The following is a 26,757-nucleotide window of genomic DNA, read 5'->3' on the forward strand; positions in this document are numbered from 1 at the left end:
TTACAAAGCAACTGCTGGAAGAGACACCACCTCACTTGAAATGCGGAGATCTACAAAGTCACTCTGTGCACTGAAGGCCTCCTTCAGCTCATCGCACCAGGCATCCAGCACCTCCTTCAGCTCTGTGCAGAGGCTCTCCGGGATGCTGAAGGAGTAGATCTGGACCCTGAGACCATCCCTTATCCTGGGGCAGGAGGCCTGGACCGTGAACACCCTCAGCGGCGTCAGTCCCAGGCAGTTCTCAGCACCCTCCTCCATGGCAAAGGTGTACGCCGCTGGGTAGCCCAGCAGCACCCCAACAATGGTGCAGAGGTTCCAGCCCGTGGGGACAACCTCGCTGGAGGACACAGGGCCAGTTGTGGTGGCCTCGGCAGCCCCTAGATGGGCAAGGAGGGCTGCGAGGTGGTCCCTGATGGCCTCGGCCTCCGCTGGCCCGCAGAGAGCCGGGCACTGCCGCCCCGCTGAGACATCCATGAACAGAGCGGGGTGGGCACGCAGCATGGCCGCCAGCCTCCGCCGGGCCAGCCCCGGGTGCAGCAGCAGGGCCGAGCCCTCGACACTCAGCAAGTGCAGGCGACGCGGGGCCAGCCCGGCCTCCATTAAGCGGGCCAGGTACCGCCGCAGCTCGGCGGGGCCCGCCGCGCCGCAGTCGTACAGCAGAGCCGGCTTCAGCCCCGCCGCCACCGCCAGCACCTCCCCGGCTAACTGCAGGGCCCGGGCCGCCGGCAACCGCCACCGCCGCCCGGCTCCCAGCTCCTCCCGAGCCGCCGCCACCAGCCGCGGCGCCGACAAGGCGCTGCCTGCCGGGGACTCTGCCTCCTCCCCGACCGCCGGGCCCATGGCCGCCGCGCGCTGAAGTAGAAACCACCGCCGGCCCTAAAGCTTCCGGGGCAGCCTCGGCGCTAGCGTGGGCGGTGATCCGGGGGCGGAGCGGCTGAGTCCCGCCTGGAAAAGCCGCTCCGCCCCGGTCTAGGCCTCCGCCCAGGCCCGCCCGGGCAGGCCGCTCTGCCCGGGCCCGGGCCTCAGCGGGTGGAAAGCCGCTGCCATTCCCCTCAGCTTTCAGAGTGTGTTTTCCGCTTCAGGTGGCTTCACGGAGCGTGCAGAGGAGTTTAATTTACACATATATATACGCATACTAAAAAAAAAAAAAAAAGCCCACGCTGGAAGAAGGGCCAGGCTCCCAGCTTGCAGCTACAGAGCTATTAAAGAGAGCAATAAAGGCTGACAAGGTGATAATTCTCCAGGTGGTTTTAATAGAGCACAGATTACTTCCCCCCTCAATGATCACACACTTATATACAATGTATCAATAGTGAATTAAAAAAAATATTACAGAATTGAAAATCTGATTTATACAGCAAACGGCAGAAAACGGAAGGAGCTAGAGGTATTCCTGTAATTCCCTCTGTTTTAAACTCTTCAACTCAAAAGCACCATAGACTGCTGCAACTGAATCAGAGGACCAGATTTACAGATTTTATTCAGATCTAGGCAAGGCGCTTGTTAAGAAATACTCTTCTGTATGTACAAGATGAGAAGCCACGGGGCAGAGCAAAGGGTCTGTCACTGTGCCGGCAGCGGCTGGGCCATGTGCATGGCAGGGGCCTGCATGGGCCACCCCTCCTGGTGGTTCTGCAGCAGGCGGTACAGCTGCTTCAGGTGGGCCACAATGTTATCCTTGATGTCAGGCGTAGAGATCTGGAGGCGCACGCTGCCACTGTCGAAGGAGCGCGTGAAATCACCGGAAAACATTTCGTAGATCATACGGGCCACAACTGGAATGACCTGTTTAAGAAGGAGGCAGTTGTTTTAGCCTAACGGTCACACAGTATGTTGCCACTATTTTGTGGGAATCCCCTGCCCTGGATGGTTTCCACAAAAACCTGTAGAAGCACACTCACAGACTGATGCTATTTGGCACACGTAGCATTTGTATTTGCCATGACAAAACCCACCAGCCCTGTTGGGGTTTCCTGGTGTCAGTAACCGCAACAGAGAAGAACAGGTCTCTGGTATCTGTGGGCATCGATCCAGAGCCAATGCATCGGCCCCAGCAAGGCTGGCACGTGTCACTTCAGAGCCTCAGCTCCTACCTGAACCACAATCAACTTCCTCTCCCTGGGTTTTCCGTCAGGCCATTCTTCTCCAAAACAGAAGTAGATCTCATATGGTGGCTGTTTCTCAATTTGTCCTTTCTGATGGGCAATCAGCTCTAGGAAGAAAAGCAGAATGCTGCAGGGTTTTCCTCTTTCAATTCGGAACACTCACCCCATCCCACCTCATTATATCATCCCAGACCTCACCTACACCATCCTTTGCCAGAGCCACCTCTTACACATACACAATTATAGCTTACTTCTTGAACCCGGAAGAGCCTTCTTTAACAGCAAGGCCCACCAATGTCTTTCAGAGCATTAAATGAGTGCACATTCACTTTCTTCTGATGCGCACCTGCTCCATGGTCCACTGCAGTCAGGGCAGCGGTGGCCCCTACCCAGGCTCCATGCAAGAGCAAACTCATTGGTGCATCCAGGCCAAGCCCCAGTGCAACCACCCTTTCCAATAGTGCCACCAAGTGCCCAGACCACTATCCAAAGCTATTTTCCAGAAGCAGAAGCTACCTACCGCTTAGGAACGTTTCCAGACAGAAGAGTTTGACTTTCTTTTGCCTCTCGATCAAATTTGGTGTGGTGGAAGAAGGTGCACAGGGACCAGACCAGTACACCTTGCACTGGCAGAGCCGGACAGCGTAGATGGCATGGCCACTGACCTCCAGGATCAGTCCCCTGTCCATAACATCCAGCAGCCGACTTGTGAAGACCTTCTGCCTTTCATTGGTGATTTGCTCTGTTCCTGGAAACTTTACTTGCTCCAGACTAATGGGCCCAAAGAGCTCTTCCTGGTCTGGCATAGGACCCAGCTCTCCATAGAAAAGTCTGCATCCCTGCGGGTTGCTTACTGTCGTCGTCGGTCCAGTCTCCTTTCCTCGATATTCAAACTTGATTTCTAGATCTGTCACTGAGAGAGAAACTGTCAGTATGGCTTTTCCTAGACCTTTGCATGTACCGTACCAGCAGAAGAGACACACCACGCAATCCACGCTACAGTCACAGGGATGTTTAAACCATACACAGTTCTCCATGCTAACAAGCAAACAGTCACAGGAAAAAAAAAAATCAAAACTTCAAAACTTTTTTTTTTTTTTTAAAGTACAATGACAGAAGCATTACAAATCCATATACGTACTTGGCAGAGAGCTGATCCACAGCTCAGGGCTGCTGAAGAAGTCATGCTGCAGAGCAGTTGGGGGCATTTCCATATCTAGTGGTTCATTCTTTGGCCACACAGCTTCAGGGCTGCAGTTTTCTGCACTGGCTGGAGCCATTGGAGAATCTACAAAAAGGAAACAATTCTTCAGTAAACCATGATTTTATTTCAAGCATGCACCAATTTACAAGCAAATACCTTCACTAATACATTAGTCCATGCCACCAACCATTGATATTGAGAAATGGAAACGTCTCTTGAATAGGGATGTGCTGAGATTGATTCAATTCTTCCTCTTCTTCCTCATCAAGATCGTTATCCTTTTCATCCCATGGAGCTGAGCCAGTGGAACCTGCAAACAAGCACATCCTTGTGGGTAGCTGATCAGGGTGAAACATTACAGTGCATTTCTTGAAAAAATAATGTAATCTTCTTACTTGCTTTGCACAATATTAGAAATTTATTTGTGTATTTTCTAAATATAATTTAAAAAAGGAAAAATCTGATCCGTACCAACATACTATTTTCAGTTTAATATAGAATTCTAGAAAGCTGAAGAAACATAAACTATCGCCAACATTGGACTGTTTAGCAGAAAACATGCAACTGTGTACAGCTTTATTAAGTTTAGTAGAGGTACACTATGGTTCAAAGTCCTCTTGGTTTAAATACGACTGGGCTTACACATGGCAGCTGCTTTCTGCAGCACACAGAGGCACCTTGAGAGTTAATGCCACGGAGGGAAAGGAACTCGCATTGGACAAATGCCTGCTCAGTAACCAGCCCTGTGTCAGCGAGGCCCTCACCTGGATTAATGATTGATCCCTGGGACTGCGGAATATCGCACACTTCATAAATTTTAATAGGATTCATGGGCACCTCCTTGGTGCCATCATACATCAAATTAAATTCCCGGCTTTTGTTAAGAGCACATCGGAGCTGGGCTTTCCACTTTGCAGGGTCTGGCTCATCGACTCCTTCCTGGTACTTTCCCGTTTCCACAGCCCAAGCCTGGGGACAAAGTACACCGTGCTCAGTCCAGCCCTCCCAAGAGAGCAGCTTTTATCAGAAATCAAACTTCCAAACAAATTCACTGTAAAATCCTTCTCTTGCAGAAGTCTTAACTACAGCTCTTCTGATAACAACAACGGAAATTCCTGCTTTAATAGCTTTTTCCATTAAAAGAAGGGGGAGAAAAAGAGATGTAAATCCAAATTACCAAAAACCATTAGCAATTCTGAACATGCATCTTCATACAAGTTAAGAAAGGATAAACTGCACAGGATTGTACACTGAGTTTTTCTACATGCCTCAGGTTCAATACCAAAGTCATTTTTGACAGCAAGCCGTACCCTGTGTAGGAGGAATGGACTCTGGTAAAACGGAACAGAAGAGCAGCCACAGACACCCAGCTGGCTCTCTCCCTCTCTCACCCCAGCGTCAGGCTATCAGTCCACGATCCCTCCAAGGCAGAGGAGGTCAGGAATTCCTCAAAGGAGCGTAGGAGTTATAATGAATCCCTTGGGATAACAACATTAAGGGCAGCAGTGATGAGTATTGGAAGTTTGTGGTGGACCTCTTAAGATTTGTGTAACAGTATTTAATGGTTTGCTGCTAAGAAGCAGCCAGCTACCACATCCTAAACCAAGCAGATGAAGCAAATAGCAGCAATGTTCCAGAGGCCATGCAATCAGACATCATCTGGCCTTTGGTGGTCAGAAAGGGTTAAAGAACTAAACACCATTTCAGGCAGTGCCAAGCTTGGCATCCAGGTGCACAAAGTAGCTTTTCTGAGGTCAAAGAAATAGAACAAAATGTGCCTGGAAACAGCTACCGAGATGCCTATCCAGCTCCTGGGCCAACAATTCAACCCTTTGTCTCTGTTTAAGAGCTGTGGTATATCTGAGCTCTCCTCTCCCTCACCTTGAAGATGGTGTTCTCCTCCTCGTGCTGCGGGCTGTGCCGAGTTGCATGCTTCCAGGGGATCTGAAACCGCTTCGCTTCTCGGTTTAGCCAGATAAGGCCGGGATACATACCGCTATCTACCTGGGCTACCAGCCACGGCTTCAAGCGAACTCTTCGCGGGTGTAACGCCATTGTCTACAAAAGAGAGAGATAATAGTAGACCAACTGCTAAAGGTTAGTTGAGACTCATACGCTTTACAAAAAAAAAAGTTAATTTGATGAGAAAGGACCCTGTGCAGTGTTACGGCTATTGTTTGTTATGTTACTGCACATTGAAACCACTAATTCAGATTCAGACAGGTGACCCTTCTGCCAGGAGGAGTTACAGACGCATCACGAAGCGGGGACCATAACTGTTAGAAGAACAACAACTTACTATTAAATATTCCAGTAAGCAGAGACGGCGCGTTATTTGTGTTAACTGAGCGCATAGAAGGCGAGCCCCAATCAAACCCAGCTGTAAACGCTGCGCAGGAGATAAAGCCACAAACAAGCCACAGCAAGAACAGGCAGCAGAATTTCAAAAGCCTCCACGTACGCCGTAGCAAAGGGACCTGTCCGACCTAGCTCTCCCTCAGCTGTGTCAGACGGGCATCCAGGAGGAGAAAAACTAACACGTGCCGAATCAGAGGCTTTTGCCCTGGTTGAGGTAAAGGTGGAAGGCTCAGGCTGAAGCGAACGGGACCGTTTTACTGGAGACACACGTCCCTCTGAAAGTCATTTCATGGCTTTTTCATGAATGCTCTGAGTGCAGTATAATCATTCGCAAACATCACTGACCTGTAATAACCAGGATGTTTATCCAGAAGGACATGAACTGCAAGTCTGCCTGCGCTCCTGCTAAAAATCAAGTGATGTTGACTCAATGTTTAGTTTTTTTTAAAAAACCAATGCTGCAGTTAACTGATCAAATCTGTTGTTGTTTAAGTAGCCCTGTGTTGCTACTACATGTGCAACCAACCAACAATATTTTTCTTGTGCAGAACAGATACAAAGCCAAACAAACAAAACTAACAAGTGTCCCTCTGCAGGAAGAGACAGCATTTGGTATCTTTAGATTTTGGGAGGGGACTTTTATGTTACACATGTGCTTAGAAGGTCTGTCTCCTGTATTCATTTGTAAATCTTAAAACAGAGGTGAAAAATGACAAATATTCCCATTAATAAACCTGCTACGGGATAAGTAAAACCTTTGTCATAAGCTCTGAATACTGCTGCAGGAGTTGCAAAATGTGTCTAGTAGCAGAGGACACTCAAAAATCCTATCCAAAAACTAGTCTAGGAACAGGTTTTATTTGTTCAAATACCTGCAGATTCCATTTGGATGCAAGTGTTCACACAAAATTCATCTGAACACAACTTATTTTATCTGTTAAGCAAAGAAAATGTTCAGATTCAATTGCAAATAATCTTTAAGTAATAGTTTGAAAATGCGCTTTGTCAAGGACCTGGGGACATTAGCAGACTGCTTCCCAGGAGCTGCAAAGGATCAGAAAACAATCATCAAAACCATTTTTGTGCTTCTGAAACTGCTGTGTTGGTTCTCCAGGTCGAAAATCCTACCAGAATTAAAGTTTCAGTAGTGTGTTTGCAAAGGCACAATGTCCAGAATGTCCAGGTTAATCCTGTGCTTAGAATTGAGACCAAAACCAGGTATCTATTTCCCTTGCAAAGGAAAAAACAGTGACTACTCACTGTAACAAAGAAATCCTAACTAAAGCTTGTTTCTACAATCTTTTACACTTCACTTTACTACAAGCAGCCCCCTCTGCGTCTAATAACATACACTGTGTACACATGCATTTGCAAGAGCAAATTCAAACCCACATACCAGGGAGAAAAATTCATGCCTCTCTCAAACAAAATAAATTCGGTCACATGGAGGGTGCGCTGGCGCTGCCGAATGAGGTTTGAATTGTCCCTCGGATCACAGACAGCGTCTGTCAATACGCGACATTACAATGCTTTATAACCTTTTATCACCAATGACTTGTTGACACAATAACTGAGAGCAAATCAACTTGAATCCCATTGCTGGGCTCAGACGGTGAGTCAGCCTCTCACAACCTTCAACTTCGATCCAGTGGGGTCCACTAATGCCAGAGGCTGCTCCCAAGGAGGGAGCTGCAAGGGTGAGCTCAGGGGACGTCCTCACACTATTAACTGGATTTGCTAAGGGAGGCTTGGCCCTCACTCAATACTCCTTGGTGCACATACCCAGGAATCATAGAATGGTTTAGTTTGGAAGGGACCTTACAGACCATCCAGTCTCCCCCCCTGCCCTGGGCAGGGACACCTCCCCCCAGCCCAGGTTGCTCCCAGCCCCGAACCCCTCCAGGGATGGGGCAGCCACAGCTCCTCGGGGCACTCTGTGCCAGGGGCTCACCGCCCTCGAAGGAGAGAAGTTCTTCCTAATATCTCATCTAATCTCCCCTCTTTCAGTGTAAAACCATTCCCCCTTGTCCCATGGCTCCCTCCCTGATCCAGAGTCCCTCCCCAGCTCTCCTGGAGCCCCTTTAGGCACTGGAAGGGGCTCTAAGGTCTCCTTCTCTTCTTCAGGCTGACCCCCCCCCAACTCTCCCAGCCTGTCCTCCCAGCAGAGGGGCTCCAGCCCCCAGAGTGGAGGAATCCTGGAAACTGGAATCCTCCAGTTTGCTGTATTACCACTCAAACTGGCTGGTGCAGGGGGTAATTAGCACATCCCTGTGCTGCTACATCTCTGGTCAGTGATGTAATTATTCCCTGTACCTCAATTATTATTAAGTCATACATTTTTCCTTGAAAGGGAGATGTTCGCCCCTACAGGAACAACTCAGGCAAACTCAGGAATGGGCAGACATACTGCAGCCACTTCCCCAATGGACGCAGACAAGTGACCAAGGCCAGGGACAGCCCTGGTTAAGTGCGGTGGCTCCCAGGGCTGCGGCGCAGTGCCAGCCAGCATAACGACACACAGCACACCAGGAAAACGCAACCCGAAGCCTGTCTCAGCCTCGCTGCACAGATGCTTTTGCTCTCCGCCTGTACACCCAAGCGTACTCAGTGCTCCCGCTCCACCCCATCATGAAGCCTCTGAAGAAGGAAGGGGTCTTCTCTGGGTCCATCGTTGCGATACCACAGACCTCATTCCTTGTTCATTACCTTTGTTTGAGTACATTATCCTGTATTTAGTGGATTTGTATTATTTTTTTTTTCAAAGGGAAGCATCTCAACCCTTAATACTAGCGTTCCCACAGAGAAACAGGCTGAATTTCCATCCGAGTGTCCGACCCATAATCTCCTCCCTACACTGGGAACCTGTAGCTCTCACTTTTCAGAGATGCAAACATCGCTTTTCTCGCAGCCACCCGTGCAGGGCGAGCAACACACCTTGAGCACAATTAACTCCTACGATTCACGGCCCCTGCGCCCCAACCTGGTGCCCGCAGCCCTCTGCCACCCCAGGACAGCCTGTAAGGTTGGAAGGGGTGCGAGTTCTTATGGATAATTTGGGTTCTTGGAGTAGTAACGGCTTTGGTCCAAAACCAGCTGTCGGTTGAAGGGGCGCGGGGGGGGGCAATATTACCCTTGCCCTGACTGTAGGCCCTGCTTTACACCAACTTGAAAGCTGTAGCCCGGGGCTAGTACAGCCCCAGCCGCCAGCGATGGGCGAGGGAGCAATAAATAGACATTTTCAGCGGGTTTTACCCTCCCGGCTGCTTTCGGACCATCGACACCCCCCCCACGCACACCCCCGCTCCAGCCCGCACCGGGACGCCGGCCCGGAGCCGCCAACCTGCCCACGGACACCCACCCGCGGGTCCCGCGCGCAGCCGCACCGCCCGTTTACCAATTCAAACCGAACTCCGGACCCCGCTCCGCCACGCCACGGCGGCGGCGAGCAGCCCCACGCGGAACGGGGCTTCGCGAAAGGCGCGCCGCGGTCCCGCGAGGCGGATCCACGGGGCGCGGAGGGCCTGTCCCACCGGGGGCCGGTCCCACCGGGCCCCGCTCCCCCCCCCGGCCCCGCGCAACTTACCCCTCCGGCGGGCGGGGGCCGGCTCCACGCCCGCGGGGGCTCTCGGCCGCCCCGCGGGGCCCACGCGTGGGCGCAGCAAGGGGAGCGCGGCCCGGCGCGCACGCACCGCCCGCACCGCCCTCACCTGCCCAGGTGCGCCGGGCGCAGCCGCGCCGCGCCCGCCCCGCCCACGGCCGCGGGGGGGGGGGGGGGGGGGGGATCCGCGCCGTGTCCCCCCGCCCACGGAGGGGGGGTTCCGCGCTGTGTGTCCCCCCTGCTCACGGGACGGGGGTCCGCGCCGTGCCCTCACGGGGGGGTCCGCGCCGTGTCCCCCCGCCCACGGGGGGCGGGGGGGGGGCTCCGCGTCGTGTGCCCCCCCTCTCCCCTCCGTGGTCTCACGGGGAAGCGCTCCCATCATCTTACCGCCTCTCTTTTTCTTTTTAATGGAATATTTAGGAAAGAAAACAGTTCCTGATTTTTTTCCCGGCTCGAAGCTGGCCCAGCCCATCCGCACCGAGAAAAGTCAGGCAGGATTAACGCAAAGCCTCGGGCACGCAAGTTTTCTCTGAAAAGCGTGAAAATGTCCATCTCCTCCCTCCCCGCCGGCACCTACCGGGGGCTGCGAGGGCGCTCGGCGGCATCTCCCCCCCGGCCCGGCCGAGCCTTCCCCCGCCGGCTCTGCCAACCGCCCCTTTCATTGCTTTTCCTCGTAGGTGGAGAACCGTGACTCAGTGGTGAATCTTGGTTTCAGGAGATCACACAACACTTCGCTGTTCGGTTTCAACGAAGCAGAAAAAAACACTGGGAATTTCCCTTCTCCTTCCCATCACGAACGCTACGAAGAGTGCCGAATCCTGATGTTGGAAAGGCTGACCTGCATCCAAAGTGCAAACCTATGCCAAGACTTTGAAACTATGCAAAATTTTTAAAATGTTCCCACACAGAGAAAATGTAATTCTGCATTTTTCTTGGGAAATTTGCCTTGCCAGATAAACATTCCAGGCATTATTCATCACTGAAGTGTAGTCGCTCAGAGGTAATATTTAGCAGGAGTTTGTCAACACATAATAAAATCTTCCCGGCAATAAGCAAAAGACAATAGGTGCACTGAAAGGTTAGTGGGGTTCCTTTGTGGGATAGCACTGCAATGGGGGATTTCAGATGGGTTTGGTGTACCTGACTATTTTTGATAGGCAAACAAGGGACAGCTGTTTCTGTAATACCACCTCCTACCGTGTTGCTATTCCTGCTGTATAAAAGTATGCAAGGGTATGGCCAATTTGGTGAGCGACTGGGAAGAGATGCACAGAGACGTCAGGTGACCTCCCAGCCAAAGCAGGAGGGATCTTTGATCTCTCCTCAAACCGGACAGCACAAAAGCTGCTGTTCATCCACCCTGCATTCCTCCAGTCTACGTGTCCGTCCTGCCTGGCAACAAGCAAATATAAGGATGCTTCAGGACTGCTTCCCTTTGTGGTCTGATGCTCGGGCAGCTTTGGAAGCAGATCCGGACAGTGGTGATGCCGCCACTCGCCCGCCCCAGCTGTCCGCAGCAGAGGGCTGGGAGCCACCCTGGGCAGAGCTTTGCCCTTGGTAGGCCCCTTGCAAGGACGCTCTGGATTGCCTGACCCCTCAGGGGGGTCACAGGGAATGGCTGGAGTATCTGAAATAACGGAGCAATGTGGCAAAACAAGTAGGCGAGGGCAGCTCCAGCCTGGGTGAAGGATCTCATCTTGCCTCCAAGTTTCATTGAAGGTGGTCCTCTTGCACCTGGTAGCTGTGCCTGCGCCCTGCGGTACAGCCTCTGCTGCCGCCTTCGCCGAGCGGTAACGCAGATGCCAAACAAATGAGTCTTCCCAGGCCTCTGCAGCGTTTGTTGGTTTTGCTTTTTTTTTTTTTCCCCTTGAGTTTCTACCAGCCTCTGCTGAAGCGTGTGGCAGCATGTCGTGTTAGTGAACTGACGGGAAATAAGCTGCCTTTTTCCATGCTCATGGCTGGGAAACTCCACAGCTTTTGAGCCATATAGGCGATAATCTAGGGATAGCTCATTAGGCAGGACGTAATCAGATGTTACCTGTTTGCAACCGATCATCCAAAGTGCTCGCTCTGACATAATACATAAAGCATCAATCCCAACCCTTCAGGCAGCCAATAGCACCAACCTCTTTACCGTAATGTTTTCTAGAAATCATTCTTTTTCTTTTTAGTTCTCTCTGCTTACATTTACCTCTACCTGCACCTTTTTTTCAAACCAAATGAAGAAATCCTTCGGCTGATAAACTGTACTTCATAAAGTGACGTTCTGCTGGCTGAGGGACAGCAGCTCTGTCGGTACCGTCTGCAGAGCACACACGTTGGACAGAGAGAGTATATGCAGAGGAATTTTCATACCAGGAGCTACGGGATTTTATTTATTTCAGTGCCCAATTAACATCAGTACGTTTATCAACACGATTGTGTGCCACGATACCTGCAATAGCACCGGCTGGCTGTGTAAGCCAGGTCTCTTGCAGTCCTTTGTTCCTAGCTGGAAAAGATCGTAGTCATCAAAACAAAGGGGAACCATTTTCTCTCCTGGGAACAGATCACCAAGTTCCCATAAGGCAAAACAAAATTATGCAATAAGGCAAGACAACGTCCTGGGCATGTGGAGTCTTGCTGGGTGCTCTCAGCGCTCGCATTCCACACGCAGCCCCGGCGCAGGAGTGCAGCACAAAATGGAGGAGACTTCACCCCCGCGCGCAGAACAGCCCAGTGGTGCGGCAGGAGAAAGCGCCCTGAGCCCTCCCCAGCCCGTCCCAGCAGCAGCACCTCTACTTCTCAAAAGCTGTTTGTCACCCAGAGAGAGCCCATGCCCTTGCCAGATATTAGCCAAGACAATTCAAGAAATATCATCAAAGGGAAAAAGCTATTTCTTTACATGGTGTGCGTAACAGAGCGTGGGGAAACGGAGAATGCAACAGAGCTATTTTGTGAATGCCAGAGGGACCGTGGCTGCCAAAGACTTCTTCCTAGTAGATCGAGCTAAGAGGCAAATGCTGGGGGACAGATCCAGTATAGTTTTTTTGACGAGCCAGACCTCAAGCTGCTCCGCTGCAGACAAGTGACCCGAGAGTCAGGGGCTGAAGTTCATCTGAGGCATTTGCAAGAGGACAGATTGAGTTTTTTTAATTCTGTTGCATTCGTCTCAGCACAAATATAGACAAGCAGCATTCCTCTACATTATTAGATAAAAATATACCTTTTCATTGAAAGAGAGCAGCCTTAACCTTTCTGGCAACACCTCTGGTCCTTCCCATCCATCTCCAAACTTCTGCTGTACTGCTCAGGTCCTCTTTGTGATAGAGACTCTTAAGTGAAACCATGCATTGCCTGAGCATCCTCACGTACAGAACTGCAAAGCTTTGCCATGCTCCTGCAAATTTATTCCAGTAGGGACATATTCATGTACATGCAATACCACTGATGGGTTATTTACAGGTGTGAGCACATTCCAAGCAAGCCCTATTCCTATAGTGGAATAAGAATTACTTCACTGTTCTGCAGTATCAAATTTTAGACTGATTCTGAGCTGTTTTCCCATGTGACAAACACTTCTTTCCAAACAAATTAAAAAAAAAACCAAAACTTCAAAAAAGGGAGCAGCTTAAATCCTTCTAGACCTTAACATTATAATGAGGAATCTACTGTTTCCTATCAATGCTGCTCCAATCCTCTTAAAAGAAGAATCCTAACTGGGTATCAGGCTGGCTCAGACACTTTTATAGCTACAGGTCACTTCTTTGCAGCTGACACAGCTAATGGCTGGATTCAGAAGACCTGATATGATATGGATAAAAGCTGGTGGCTGCAGGAAGCAGAGGAAAGAGGAGTGGGGTGGCTGTTGGAGGGGAGGGTTTGGTCCTGGTGGGAGGTGGCTGGTACGGCTGTGGAACAGGGAGGTCAGAGGCCGAGATGTGTGTTGTGTCTGTCCTAAAAGCAGTGAGCGATGTTCAGGGGTGAGGGTAAGCAGGAGAAGCATTTCTATGGATGAAGACACAAAAGAAGGAAGGGAAATAAGAAGAGCAAAGATAACTTGATCCTTTAAAACACAGGAAAAAAAAGTTCCTGTTTTTTTTTTAACTCTGAGTTTTAAGAACAAATTATGAAAATGAAAGCAATATGCACACTTGTATCTCTGTGCATTCGCTAGTTCTTTCAATCAGGTTGTATAGAATAAAACCTATACTAGGTGTTCAATTAACTTTATGTATTAGCAGTCTTTTCATGCGAGTAGTGTCAGTTGTATGTGCTTAGTTTTTCAGGATTTGTTCTCTGTAATTGTTGTTTGTTTTGATGCTGTTTCACTGAAACATTGAGGAATCCCCACAAGCAGGTAGTATAGCTCAGTATTGAAAAACTAACGTAAGGAAAGTTGACTTGCAATCCTTTTTTCCTAGAAAAACTACAGTAAAGTAAGTGGGGTTGTATGTCACATAAAGGGAACCTCAGCTCCCAAATTCTTTGACACAAGGGTATTAATGTGCAGAAGGACCCTAAGCCTCTGGAGTCTGGTCCTAAATAGGGCACAGCTCAGAACATCTGAAGGTCTTTGTGACTCATAGGTGGGAATCTCCTAATGATCTTAGTTATTTTTATCTATCCCTGATGCCACGTGCTACACTGCCCTAACTCAGAGAAGCAACTCTGCCATCGCCCAGCGAGCACGCAAAACTGTGGTGGAGAAAACCATAGGAAAGAAAAAGGAAGAAAAAAGTAAAACAAAAACAGAGGGTAAAATAGCAAGATGCAATATTAACATCAAATAAAGGCACAAGACAACAACAAAAAAAGAGCAAAGAAAGCACAACTAAGGGTGATAAAAGGACAATACAAGCAAAGGACTCTGGCAGGGTTTTCCTTTTGTCTCTTCTCCTTCTTTTAATCCTGCTTTGCGGAGTGAAATGGGACAGCAGTTCACCAACGCCGAAGGGGAGCAAGCTGAGATTGATGTTGCCGAATTGCAGGAATGGTATAAGAAGTTTGTGGTTGAATGTCCCAGTGGGACTCTCTTCATGCACGAGTTCAAGCAGTTCTTTGGGGTCCAGGATAACCGTGAAGCAGCGGAGTACATTGAAAACATGTTCAGAGCTTTTGATAAGAATGGGGTAAGTGGTGAGGAATTTTTACATTGATTTGCTTAATAATCCACACCTCTTCCTTCTGTAATTTTGGGGTGTTTGGGGGCAGTTCCCACTCTTGTTACTATGCTTCATGAGACTAAGGCACAGGCGATGGACCTGCCAGGGCAGGAGAAGGAGCACATGCTGCACTACTCTGTGTAGGCTGGTGTGGGTTTATTGTCTCATAAATCTGTATACAAATTAAGGACATAATGTCCCTTTAAGGGACTAAAGAAGGATCCAAAGGCTGAAATTTAGGCGATTGCATTTTGAGACAGTATTGTTGAAAGTTCCTCAAATAGCCAAGGTTGCTACATGGAAAAAAAAAATGTATCTTTTATAATAGAGGGGGAATTATAGTGTGGGAAAGTCCTACTCAGGCTTGCTATACACTGGAGAAAGTGTATATATACAGTATGAACAGGTGGCACGTAACAAAATACTGATTTTTAGCTGCCTGAAAGTGAAAGAATGCTGAACAATTCAGACATTCTGGTTTTGATTCCCTTTGCTGTATTTGTCATCAGACACCTGGGAAAAGTGGGCTTTCTGGTTTAGTAGCAGTTCACGCATACCCGTGTATTGGTGCAAAAGACAGCATAATGCTAGCCTGTGATATTTGAGGTACGTATGTGATATGGTTGCCTTTCTCATCTTGAAATGGGTAAGCAATGCTTGCCAAACTTTAATATTTTTTTTCCTGAAGCTATTGATCATATTCAGAGTATGGGGTTGGTCGTTGCTCTATATCAACACAAGAAAAAGGGAGACAATATGTCATCTCTCAGGTATACAAATGTCCCTTAAGCTTCCTCTGAAACCGGTGGCAAAATCACATTGAGGTGGTAACAATAGTCAGTTTGTGAGAAAGGATAAAAAAGCTATGGAAGATGTGGGCAGATCAGACTTGTCTCAGAATCTGAAGTTGGCAAAACACAGGTTCCTGCAAAAAACTGAAGGTCCAGGTCCAAGTTCTGTTACAAAAGCTGTGCAGAAAGGGTTGCAGAGCAAATAGCGTGCATAAAAGGCAAAGTCGATTAGTAGTTTATAGGAATTTTCCTAATAAGACTGAAAATCTGTTTTTAAGGGATGCTGTTACTTGCATATATTAAGAACATGAAGTTAGGCCTAGGTTCATGAGTTTGCTTAAATATGCCCACGGTACATTAAGGAGGCCCTAACAATCTAAAGGATTATTACTAACATGGTAAGGAAATAAAAACAAACCCTGAATTGTCTTGTTATTCTTACTGGCCTTCAAAGTCCAGTAGTAGTGGTTTTGCGCACAGTTACTGCAAAGCATTTCAGTGCAGAGCGCGCTGGGCAGGAGACGCGCCGCCCGGGTCTTCCAGGGGATTTTGCTGTCTGGGTTGGGAGGGCTGGAAGGTGACATGGGGCCCTGGCTTAGCCCCGGGGACGGTGTTGATCTGCGTGAGGGCCATCTGTGGAGGCTGCCGAGGGAGCCCTGCATCCCTTCACTGTCTCTGAAGTCTTTAGGAGGATGAACACCTGATGTAAATCCTTTGTTGTGGGTGTTCTTGCTGCCGCCTTCTGAATGGTGACACTTCCATTGTCTGTCTTCATCAGATGAATCAAGATCAAACAAGGGAGAAGGACGGAAGAAAGGGGTCGTGGTTGGGTGTTGGTCTCATTGGTGAAGCAGCTGAGGCTGCTGAGAAGAGCAATCCCTTCCCAAAAAGTCAGTGCTTCCTGCACTGATCCTCATCTGCCCCCCCATCCTCCGTGTAATCTGTGTTGCCTTTGGGTATTTAAATTGCTCATTTGTGCAGTCCTGGCCGGTGTCCCCCCTTATTGCACTGGAGGAAAACTGCTTTTCTCTCCAGTGTCATTCCTTGGGAACCCATCCTCGGTGCGGAGGGCTATGGCTGTGCTCACCGATGGTCTTGGACTGACACGAGTCTTCTATAAAGTGGAAAACAAATAGCTGTCCCACGGAGTATCCTCATAGCAGGTTTTTTATCTAGGGTTGTAAGCAGGTTTCTATCAACTGCAGCCAGTTAAGTGCCATTCAGCTGCTTTTCTGTTTCTACAGGATAATACCATTGACTTTCTGGAATATGTAGCTGCTTTGAATCTCGTTTTACGAGGAAAACTGGAACACAAGCTGAGGTGGACATTCAAAGTATATGACAAAGATGGGAATGGCTGCATAGATAAACTTGAGCTGCTGGAAATTGTTGAGGTAAGTAGGCATTGCTTAATCGCTTATTTAAGCAATCACAGTTCTTTGGCAATGTAATGATGTATATGGTTTTTGTGATAATCAGGTTTCAGGGCAGCTGTGGGCAGTGGTGAAGGGAAAATGCCTGCCCTCGGTGGAAGGTCAGGTGCTCGGTGGTTTGGTGGAGCCCAGTGGGGTGGCTGAGGGATGGGTTATACCCACTGCGGACAGCCTGGCCCCTGCTGAAGCTGTCCAGAAATGCAGCATCTGGGTGCTGTTGTGGAGCTCCTGTATCTCTGCTCTGCCTCTCATTTTAACCTTTTTACACCAAGATTCATTGTGCTGCCCAGCAGAAGAGGGTTTCACCTCGTGCTGCTTACAGGAGCCGAGTTTCCTGCCTGGGTCGCTGGTGAGAATACGCTGAGAGGCACAAATTAGTACAGAAATCCCTTTTGTAATGATCCTCTCTGGGTTTCTGTTACGTTCTGGGCTTAGTTTTAATTAGTGACTGTGTGAAGCTGTGAGAGGAGGCAGGGGGCTGAGCAGACGGTCAGACACGGGGTGCCTGGGCTCTTACTTTGGGCGACTATCTTGGTGGTAGTGCTGGAGGCACTCCTGCGCCACGGGTGCTGTAACTCACCCGTGCGCACCAGTACTTGTGAGGCTTAATCAGGATCTCAGGTGGAATGCAACATGAAGAAAACCTCAGACATTGAATCTGTGGAAAGTGGGTTCTTTTGGCTGGAAAGTGTGACCTGGTTGTTACCTGCAGCCCCAGCAGGTGTGGGAGCATCCGGGGAGCTCATCTGGGGAAGGGTCAATTATAGCTTTGAGGTCAACCAGAAATTGGCCAGAGCTGTGTTAGGCCCTCGCTAATCCCCTCTCTGGGAAGACTTCAGACAAAACCCTTCAGCCGAAGAAGTAAAGTTAATAATGAACAGGTGGTTGTCATGGGAGGAATAGATAAAATCTGCCCCTTACCAGGGAAAAAGTGGAACAGAAACTATGGGTCAAAATATGTGCTAATACGGGTTTGCTCTTGCAGCTTGGGCACAAGTTCCCTGGGAGAGAGGGCTGGGTGAATCCAGATGTGCCCGGCCTCAGATGTTAGAAAAAAATCATACTGAAAAGTCAGATGATTTTCCCGTCTGTGAAACTCTTGCTTTGTTCTTTGCAAAGGAACCCTGAGGTCTGACCGGTGTGTGTAAGGAAAATAGGAGGGCAGCAGCTTCAAAGAGCAAATGAAGTAATCCACAGTGCCTGTGAGCGTGAGGTCGGAGGTTTCATTAAAGGTCTGGGGCTGTCGAGTGGCAGATCTTTCTAGAAAGGTTAAAACGGCAGCCTTTGTAAAAAGACCTTTACGCTGTTGGGAAGATAATGGAGTTCACTGCTTTTCATTTTCCAGTCCTTCTCCTAATCTGTGAACTTCTTTTCAGTCTATCTACAAGCTGAAGAAAGTGTGTCGGTCGGAGATGGAGGAGAGGACCCCATTGCTCACACCGGAGGAGGTTGTGGACAGGATATTTCAGTTAGTGGATGAGAATGGGGATGGTAAGCGATCCATGGCTCAGATTGCATTCATGCGTAATGAGAAGTTATCTGTGCTGGACAGGCTAGTTTTAATTATGTCTATCAATAAATCACTTGGGACTATTATGTTACTCATATTAGACACATTGGGATGGGTTCTGGTCTGTTTGTTAGAATAGAGAACAACTTGGTGCAGTAGGAGGAAATAACCTTTGTTGTTATTTTAATGTAAAACACACAGAGGTCACTATTCTGTCTGGATTTTGATACCACACAGATCTCATCCTCTGAAAGCTCCCAGTAGCCAGAGTGCAGGTCCCAGTCCCAGCACAAATAGCCCGAGTAAAGACAGTGGCTCCAGTCAAATTGAAGCTTGCAGGATCAGGCTTGCAATCCTCCCGCAGGAGTGCGCACAAGCTAATGCAACGCTTCACGTTAGCCGAGAGGACGGGGCAGGTGTGGATGCGTTGGGCTACAGCGTGGCGGTTTGTCTTGGCTAGCTGGCCTAAAGGATATGGGGAAACGAAGTAGAGCTTTTGTCTTATTAGCATATTTTCTGAAACTTAGATGGCTTTTACTCCTGCCTTCCTCCTCTTATGTCTTATCTGTCATGTCTTGTCTCCCCATCTTGTGTCCTCTTCTCATACACAGGGCAGTTGTCTCTTGACGAGTTCATTGATGGGGCCAGGAAAGACAAGTGGGTGATGAAGATGTTGCAAATGGATGTAAACCCTGGGGGATGGATCTCTGAGCAGAGGAGAAAGAGTGCTTTGTTCTGAGAGAATTCAGTTCTGATACGGTTGAAAATGTGACTGCTGAGTACAACTGTGGCTCTCGAGTACTCCAGGGTGGTAGTGGCTTTCCTTTTTAATGCAATCTCAGCATCCAGATGAAAACGTCAATGTTTTAAGAAGCCATATCTTGACCTAAAACCCATGTGCTGCGTACTACTAGTACCCAGAGACTATTTTTGGCCCATGAATAAGTCTTTCTGTGTACACAATGCCGTGTTTGCCAGCTCTGGTTTTTGGTTACACCTCAAGGAACAAACTTTTCATGGCTTCCTGCAGTGGATCCTGGGCAGGGTTTTATTCTGATGACAGACAGGGTTGGGAAGCGACAAATCCTGATGCAGTGGTCCCGTCTCCAGTGCAGGCTAGTGTTTGCATCATTCGTGCCTGCAGAGATAAAAACACATCGAACCAAAAGTGACAAGAGGGGTGCTCTGGCAGGCTTGATGCATTCAGGATGTCTGTTACGCACAGTAATATCTATGCATATTTAGATTATACCACTAATGTAAAATTATTGAACACCAGCATATTGCTATCAAAAATGAGAATTGCATTATAAAGGGTAGCCAAGACACTACACAGAGTTGAGGCTGGACAGGTGGAGCGGTAAGTCCTTGCATCTCCCCCTGTGGACCAGATGCTGCTCCTTCTACCTCTTCAGAGACCTGGGGCTGGAAAAATGCTGTTTCCAAACACTGAGTGGCAGTAGAAATGGTACCTCTTTACAGCCACGTTTAGAGAGCGGATTTGCACAAGTGTGGTCCTGCTCCCTCTGAGCTCCTGTTTCTTACTGATTCATCACTCTCGAACAGCTTTTCCTGCCCTGTGGAGACTGCTCCAGGACTTTCACTGCGCTGGGGGAAGTTTTGTGTGGAAGGAGAGATGAGGGAAGAGCAGAGTTCTGCTTGGCAGCATCTCTGCAATGAGAGGATTAGCACTGCTTTATTGGCAGGGCCACAGAGTGGAACAAGTGACAGAAAGATCCAAGCGAGTTACTGAAGTACTACGGTGGTTTTACACTGCACTTAATTAGCTGCAGACTACAGATAAAATTTGCAGAGGTTGTAGGCTGAGCTCTGCTATTCTTAGCGCTAACCCTTATACCTATACCCGTACAGATATGTGGAAAGAGCATTTGAGTTGAACCAGTATTTTGGTTCACCTTTATTGGATTTATTGGATTATTTGCAAGAAAAAATTCCCCAGGAAAATGACATGAGTTTTTGTCTCTTTTATTTTAATTTTCCCATGGAATTAGTGGGCCAAGTTACATCCATGGAAAGACTTGCAATCCCATTTTTGTGGCCTTTAATTATGACTGTAGTATCTTTCATTAGCTGATTAGTAAACTGGTTTGCAGTCTTGTCAATTTAAGCAATGTTTAAATTCAAAAACAGGAAGTATAAGACACAATCAGTGCTAGACTTCAGACTTCAAATCCGCGTACATTTCCACTTCTAAATAGCCTTTGGAAGAGTTCTCTGTAAATACACACTAGCTTGTGGCACGCTTGCTTATCAGAGCAGATTAGACTTCTAGTTTATGCTGCTGTAAGGCAGCTGTTTAAAGCTCATTCGAGTCAATAGTTTATCAGTCAAAGATCTGAAAGAAAAAGTCTTCTGAATTGAGGGCTTGGAAGAAAAGATTCACTTTACTGATTTTTCCAACTTGTGGATGAATGTTTTCATGGTAGGATACAAATCTCTAATTCCTTAAATTTCAGCAACTCAATCAACAAAACACACTTCTGCTTCTTGCACAATTTAAGTATGTGCTTACTTACCATAGTTGTATATTGCAGGTTGACTTAAATGCTTTAAATTTTCTTACTCTGTTCACCTGGTGAGATCAGGCACTGAAGGAGCTGTTTGGTGTCCCCCACACCAGCAGTCCTCTGCTGGGGTGATAGAGGGCATCCTAACACTGAGCACGGGTATGCTTGTTGGTAGAAATTTTGTAACACGTGAATTTAATAAAGAATTATTTATTAAAATTCTACTTGTTTTGCAGTATTTATTTTTCACTTAGAATGAAGGTGAAGGTCTGTGTAAGCACCTGAGTATTTGAGCAAAATTGTAGTCTTTAAGACTGGCACATAATGAACTTAAGGGAGGTGTTAACATGGCGAAGGCAGAGATGGTGATGCTATTGCAGCTGCAGAGTAGGAAAGGAGTATCTGCTGTTTAACTTCTACATAGTGATGGTGGAAAGCATGCATATGATAAAAAAAATTCTGATTGGAATTTGAAATAGTTGGTTACAATAAAGTGAGCTGACAGTGCTGCAATGAGATGGACCCTGGTGTGACCATGCCGGGACTGAAACAAGAGCCTTGAAGAATTTAGGGCTCAAAGTGTTGGGCTCGGCAGCGGGACACAGGATGACTCCACCTCCTCTGGCCTGGGCAGACCTATGGTGGTAGCGGTGCACATGGCAGATAACACTCGTGTTCGTGCTGGCATAACCCAGTGGAAAATTGTTCTTCTTATCGTGTAATCTTTTGTCAAGCAATTGCAAGGTGCTTTACGCTTAGTCCTATTTTTAAATCCATAGGTATAAACACTTAGATCTCCTCCCAAACTCAATTCAACATTCACATCAAGCTGTTGAAGTCCGACATTTTGCATAATCCATTTTCCAGACTTACAGCCCAGCTAGAATTGGATTTGACTGATCGGATTTCTTTTTAGTCTAAATTGGGAAACAGGATGGCTTGGAAAAGGCAAATGCCAAGTGATTTTTCTGAGCTTCTACCATCTGCTCTGATGTTTGATGCCTCTGAAGTTGGGTAGGACTGAAGGTGAAATAATCACGTTAGAAAGCTGAAGGTGAGGATGTTGCTGGAGGGGGCTGATGGGGACAGGCAGCAGGGAACAGGAGCCAAGGAGGCATCGTGTCCTAAAATACTCTGGAAGGTGCATTCCCAGGGAAAGCACTGAGCAGTAGAAATAATGAGACTGAGAAGGAAAGAGGATAATTATGTCTAACTCTGTGCCTGCCCAGGCTCTGTATTTGTCTATACACCTGATGTTCGGAGAGGGGAGGATCACCCTATGGGTTGCCGGGGTTTGGTGGCTGCCCAGAGGAATGGTTTGTGTCCAGGTCATTCCCAAAGCAGCCGTGTGCGGCCTCCCCTTGCAAATGTCATGTTGAAATACAGAGTGGCCGTGCCAGGACTTACACAGCACTGTGCTGATCGCTATGGGGACTTTTTGTGGTCTTACTCAGTTGTTTCCTCGCAGGACCTGTGCTGGGTTCTGGCAGTATGGGAGAATTTTCATTTCTTTCTTTCCTTCTCCTCCTCTTTAAAGGAAAGTGCATCTCAGAAGTTTAGGAAGTATCTCAAACATACTACCCTTAAAGACCTCGTGTTTAAGGTAACTAACGGTGTTCTGGGGCCTGACGGGTGACGCGGCACAGCGTGGCTGTGCTGTAGGGCACCACGTTCCCCGGGCACACGGCACCTCCAGGAGCGGGTGGCTCAGAACCTGTTTTGTTTCATTTCTGTCACTTTTGCTCCTCACATCCTGAGACATGGGGACGCAAAAGGAGATGGTTTTGCCATTTGCCATTGTCCGTTCCTGAGTCCATTGCCTCCCTTTCCTTTGACTTTGCTGTCCAAGAGCCCACTGGCTCGATTCCCAGCAGGTTCCCGGGGTTCCCCAGTGCTGCCCCCCGCAGCCCACGGTGCCCAGCCCGTCCCCCGCTCCCCCCGCGGGGACCAGCGATGGAGGTGTGTGAGGATGGAGCGCTGCTCAGCATCCTCCCTTCTTATCTCTCTCCCTCCCTCCTTCTCTTCTTCCTTTGCCTCCCTCCCTTCCTTCTCTCCCTCCCTCCCTCCAGGCTATCCCGAAGAGGCCCTGAGCTGCGCGGCTCCCAGGGCTCCCAGGGCTCCCAGGGCAGGGCTGCTCACGTCTGGATGCGGGTGCAGAGCCCACTGTTACTATTTGAGAAACCCACAACAATTTATTGTCTTTTAGAGTGTCATTCTATCATCCCATGACCCCGTCTCACTTGGGAAGAGGAACTGGGAAAAAACAAGGAAAGCCGGGGGTTGAAATATAAACAGATTTAACAGAATAAGATTAGATAATTAACATTAATAGCACTAAAGAACCAATATGGATCCCAATACCAATACAGAATAATACAAAGATTATACTCAGCCCATTCTGTCCGTAGAAGCTGTGCACTCCCAGCAGTGACAGCAAATCCCCGAATCCCAGAGTGGTGAGGGCTGGAAGGGCCCTCTGGAGCTCCCCCAGTGCCACCCCCCGCCAGAGCAGGGGCACCTCCAGCAGTGGCACAGGACACCTCCAGGCGGGTTTGGAATGGCTCCAGAGGGGGAGATTCCCCCCCTCTCTGGGCAGCTGTGCCAGTGCTCTGCCGCCCGCCCAGAGGAGAAGTTCCTCCTCGTGTTAAGATGGAACTTCCTATGGTCAAGTTTGTGCCCGTTCCCTCTTGTTCTATGTGGGACACTGCGAGCGCTGTGGCTTCGGGAGGAAGGGAAGGGCTCAGGGCTCCAGCACCAGGGTGAGGAGTACTCAGGATGGCAGCCGTCAAGGGAGAGAGAGAACTTGGCAACAAACTTTCTAATTAATATTGAATGTGATGCTCATGGTATGAAATAACCCTGTTTGCCAGCTTGGGTCAAGCGCCCGGGTCTCGCTCCTCCTCATCCCTGCACCTGGTGAGCTCGAACACACTGAGACCTTGAAACCCACATACCATCGCTGGCTATAAAGTAAATATTTTCACAAATTCAGACACTGGACTCTTCTAAAAGCACAGTCTTCCCAAGTATTAGAAGAGAAATTAGTCCTGTGTTGCTCAAACCAGGACACCCACCTAGGATCTCTCCCAACCTCAAACGGTCCATGGATTTGCCATTTCTGCATCCCTCAAAAGGCAGATGTGCACTGCAGCTTTTATGGTGGTGTTGAAACCTCCCTGAGACAAACAGCGTGGTGCTGCTGAAAGTCAGTCTCTGGGTGGTTTTAGTGCAGCCACAACCTTTCTTATCAAACTGGGCTCCAGGGACTTGTCCCAGGTCACCTGCAGTGAGCCAGAACCTGACCCCAGCCCTGATGCGCAGCCTCGAGGGCTGTCCCCCCTCTGATGGCGGCTCCCGAATAAAGCCTCTCCCGGCACACTGGAGAGGCTGTGCTGCCTCTCCTTCACCCGTGACATTTTCACGAGTGAGCAATGCGTCTGTTGCTGGCACCTGAACAACCGCCACTATTTTGAAATAAATTAATTATGCACCAGTTAGGGCAAAGAGAGTCACAATATTAGTTTTTAATTATTTTTAATGTGCTTTCTTAGAGGCTGAAAAAACATAACATCCTTTGGAGAGAGACACTGAGGTTTGAAAGGTGCCTTCGGCTAGCCGGCAATTCTGAGACAGCCCTTTTAGAATAAATTTGTCTTTATAAATAGAAATCGGGCTTGTCAGGGCTGCTTCGTGCGGGTTCTTGGGCAGCAGAGAGAATGAAGGAAGCACGGGCGGGACTGAGTGCCTCTCTGGGGGGGGAGCGCACAGAAAGCCCACGCCGAACTCGCTCCCTCCTCGCTGCTGTTGTAAAGGCAAAGTGCAGTAAGTTTTGTGCTGGTTGTTTGCAGGGGAGTTAATTCTGCTGCAAGGAGGAGCGTTACGCGCTGTGTAAACAGCTCAGCCCGGCTCCAATGGCAGGGTTGCAGCCTGCTCTCTCTTGCGGCGCTGTGAGCGGGGTGGCCGGACGGGCTGGCCCCTCAAAGGGCTCCTCTCCGTGGCCTTGGGTTTGTGTGCCCGTCCAACAGCACCCCAGCATCAGCCAGGCCGTCGGGGGGCGGCTGCCGGGGGCTGCAGCCGCGCACCCCACACTCGCTGTCCGTCTGGGCAGAAAACAGCGGCGGGAGGGAGCGACGGGGCTGCCCGCCGCCGCGCAGAAGGCAGCAGGGAGGAAAGCAGGAGGCGCCGAGAAACGTGGGTGGGTGAAGCAGAGGTCCGGGAGAAAGAGCTGTGGGAATACCCAGGGGGTGAGGTTTTATTAAAGCAAGCTGTGCTTGCTCGGTGCAGACGAGGTTCAGAACAGGATGTGAGGACCCGGGAGCAGCCCCTTTTCTACGTCGATTCTGAAAACGGACCTCTCCCCATGCCAGTGCTGTTCTTGCAAAATAACTATTTAAATGAAGCCAAAACAAAGGTTTCTGCACTTGCGTGAGGCAGTTAATCTGCCCTGCTGGAAACAGAATGATTGATTGAAAGAGATAAAAAGCGCAACCTGAAATAACCTTGCAAAATATCTTTATTAGTGGACTATAAATTGGAAGTACAAAAGCTTCCGGGTAAAACACCGTCAAATGAAAAAGATGAACAGGAAAAACAGAAAGTTGCTTGTGAATCGCAAGCATCCAGTGCTAAACAACAAGTCTTTCAGCTGGGCGAGAAATCCTTCCTGCTGTCCTGTATTGCCTCACCACGCCTGAGACGGGCTCCCATCAGCGGAGGAAACTCCTCTCCGGGAGCCGCCGAGGCGCAGCCCGGGCGCAGGGACGGCGGCGGTGCGGGGGCAAGGCCGCTGCTCTCGCGGCCTCCCTTGTGCGTGTGCAGGTCCTGGGTGCAGCCCCTGCTCGTGGCACTGGTAATTAGCACCGGCAGACGAGTTTGCTGTGCCCGGGATGCTACAATAAGGGGTGTTTGGGTTTTATTCCACTGGAGACGGTGCTTGAGCCCGCTGTTGCGTGAAGGTGATGGTAGCCGTTGCCTGCTCAGGAATATTCCGGTCCCTGCGGACACTCCTGGCGCAGACACTGCGTCTCACCCGTCTCTGGCAGCACACCCCTCCAAACTGCACGTGGACAATTTGCTGCCGCTGTAGCTAAACCCACCCAATGCTCGAGGGTGCCACGCAGCTCGACTTGCGGGAGAGTTTAAGTTTGTTGTACAGGTGATAAGACATTCAGGAATATTCCTACAAACGTTCACAATTTTTCGCTCTCCGGTTACTGCCATTGCAGCCCTTCCAGATATTTCAAGAAGAAACATGCCCTTAAAGTTCAGATAGTTGTTAAAAAAAAGGCACCATTCTATGTTTTAATGCTTTTAAACAAAGAAAAGCCACTGCATTCACCACTCCACCACTCTCCCTTTTCTAGCTTATAGATGGTTTTATCTTACATTATCACTAATGATTGCTAACATAATAATAACAAACCAAAGAACAAGTGACCAAAACCACTGATGTCATACTCTGGAAATATATACGGAAAGAGAGGGTTCAGGTCTGCTTTCTGGGGTTGCTACATGTGTCCCTGGGGGCCCCCTCTCACCGGGGCCAAGTGCTGCGCTGCCCTGGGGTTTGTCCCCCACAGCGACTGCACGTGCTGGCGTTGGCCACAGCCTCGGAGTGAATTTTGAGGCGCTCTCGGTGCATTATCAAACCGCATCGCGGTGTGCCGCTCCCCTTCTCGGGGAGGTGAGTCTCTCCCCGCTCTGCACTCGGCAGTGATGTCCGGAGGCCCCCGCACAGCGAAGGGCCCGATGGCCCCGGCGGCAGTCCCGAGGGGGGGGTGTCTGTGCTTCCAGCGTGAGCAGCCGCCACCGCAGCACCCCCTCTTTGCAGCAGCCTTTTCCCTCACCGGCCGGGGCGGCTGCAGCGCACAGGGCCATGCAGTGCCCGAGGAGCTCTGGGCACCCCCAAACCCTCTGCCAGGGGAGCAGCACCTTCGGAGCAGATCCTGGTCCCTGTGCGAGCGAGACAGGCTATCGCTTGTCGCACTGGCACTGGGACGGCTCACCAGCTCCCACAACCACGACCCGATTTGTTTTAATAACGCAAGGGGGGGAAAGGAGAGGCAAAGGGAAGGCGTCCCGGCAGC

General features: G+C 49.3%; 3 protein-coding genes across 3 annotated transcripts; 1 reads left to right on the plus strand and 2 right to left on the minus strand.

Moving 5' to 3' along the window:
- LOC309680904 (UPF0739 protein C1orf74 homolog) lies at positions 1 to 840 on the minus strand (the record flags this gene model as incomplete). The annotated part of the gene is made up of 1 exon (XM_082494662.1): positions 1 to 840. The coding sequence occupies one exon, from the start codon at positions 838 to 840 to the stop codon at positions 1 to 3; it is 840 nt and encodes a 279-aa protein (XP_082350788.1).
- A 723-nt stretch (positions 841 to 1,563) lies between these two features.
- Positions 1,564 to 5,364, minus strand: IRF6 (interferon regulatory factor 6; the record flags this gene model as incomplete). Its single annotated transcript, XM_082494672.1, has 7 exons — positions 1,564 to 1,785; positions 2,094 to 2,212; positions 2,626 to 3,018; positions 3,247 to 3,393; positions 3,497 to 3,619; positions 4,074 to 4,278; positions 5,191 to 5,364. The coding sequence occupies 7 exons, from the start codon at positions 5,362 to 5,364 to the stop codon at positions 1,564 to 1,566; spliced, it is 1,383 nt and encodes a 460-aa protein (XP_082350798.1).
- An 8,808-nt stretch (positions 5,365 to 14,172) lies between these two features.
- Positions 14,173 to 18,882, plus strand: GUCA1B (guanylate cyclase activator 1B; the record flags this gene model as incomplete). Its single annotated transcript, XM_082494709.1, has 4 exons — positions 14,173 to 14,376; positions 16,445 to 16,594; positions 18,010 to 18,124; positions 18,755 to 18,882. 4 exons carry the CDS (start codon positions 14,173 to 14,175, stop codon positions 18,880 to 18,882), a joined length of 597 nt encoding a protein of 198 aa, XP_082350835.1.
- Between the last annotated feature and the right edge of the window lie 7,875 nt (positions 18,883 to 26,757).

The sequence above is a fragment of the Vanellus vanellus genome (genome assembly GCF_965231255.1).
Source record: "Vanellus vanellus genome assembly, chromosome: 23".
Taxonomy (NCBI): Eukaryota; Metazoa; Chordata; class Aves; order Charadriiformes; family Charadriidae; genus Vanellus; species Vanellus vanellus.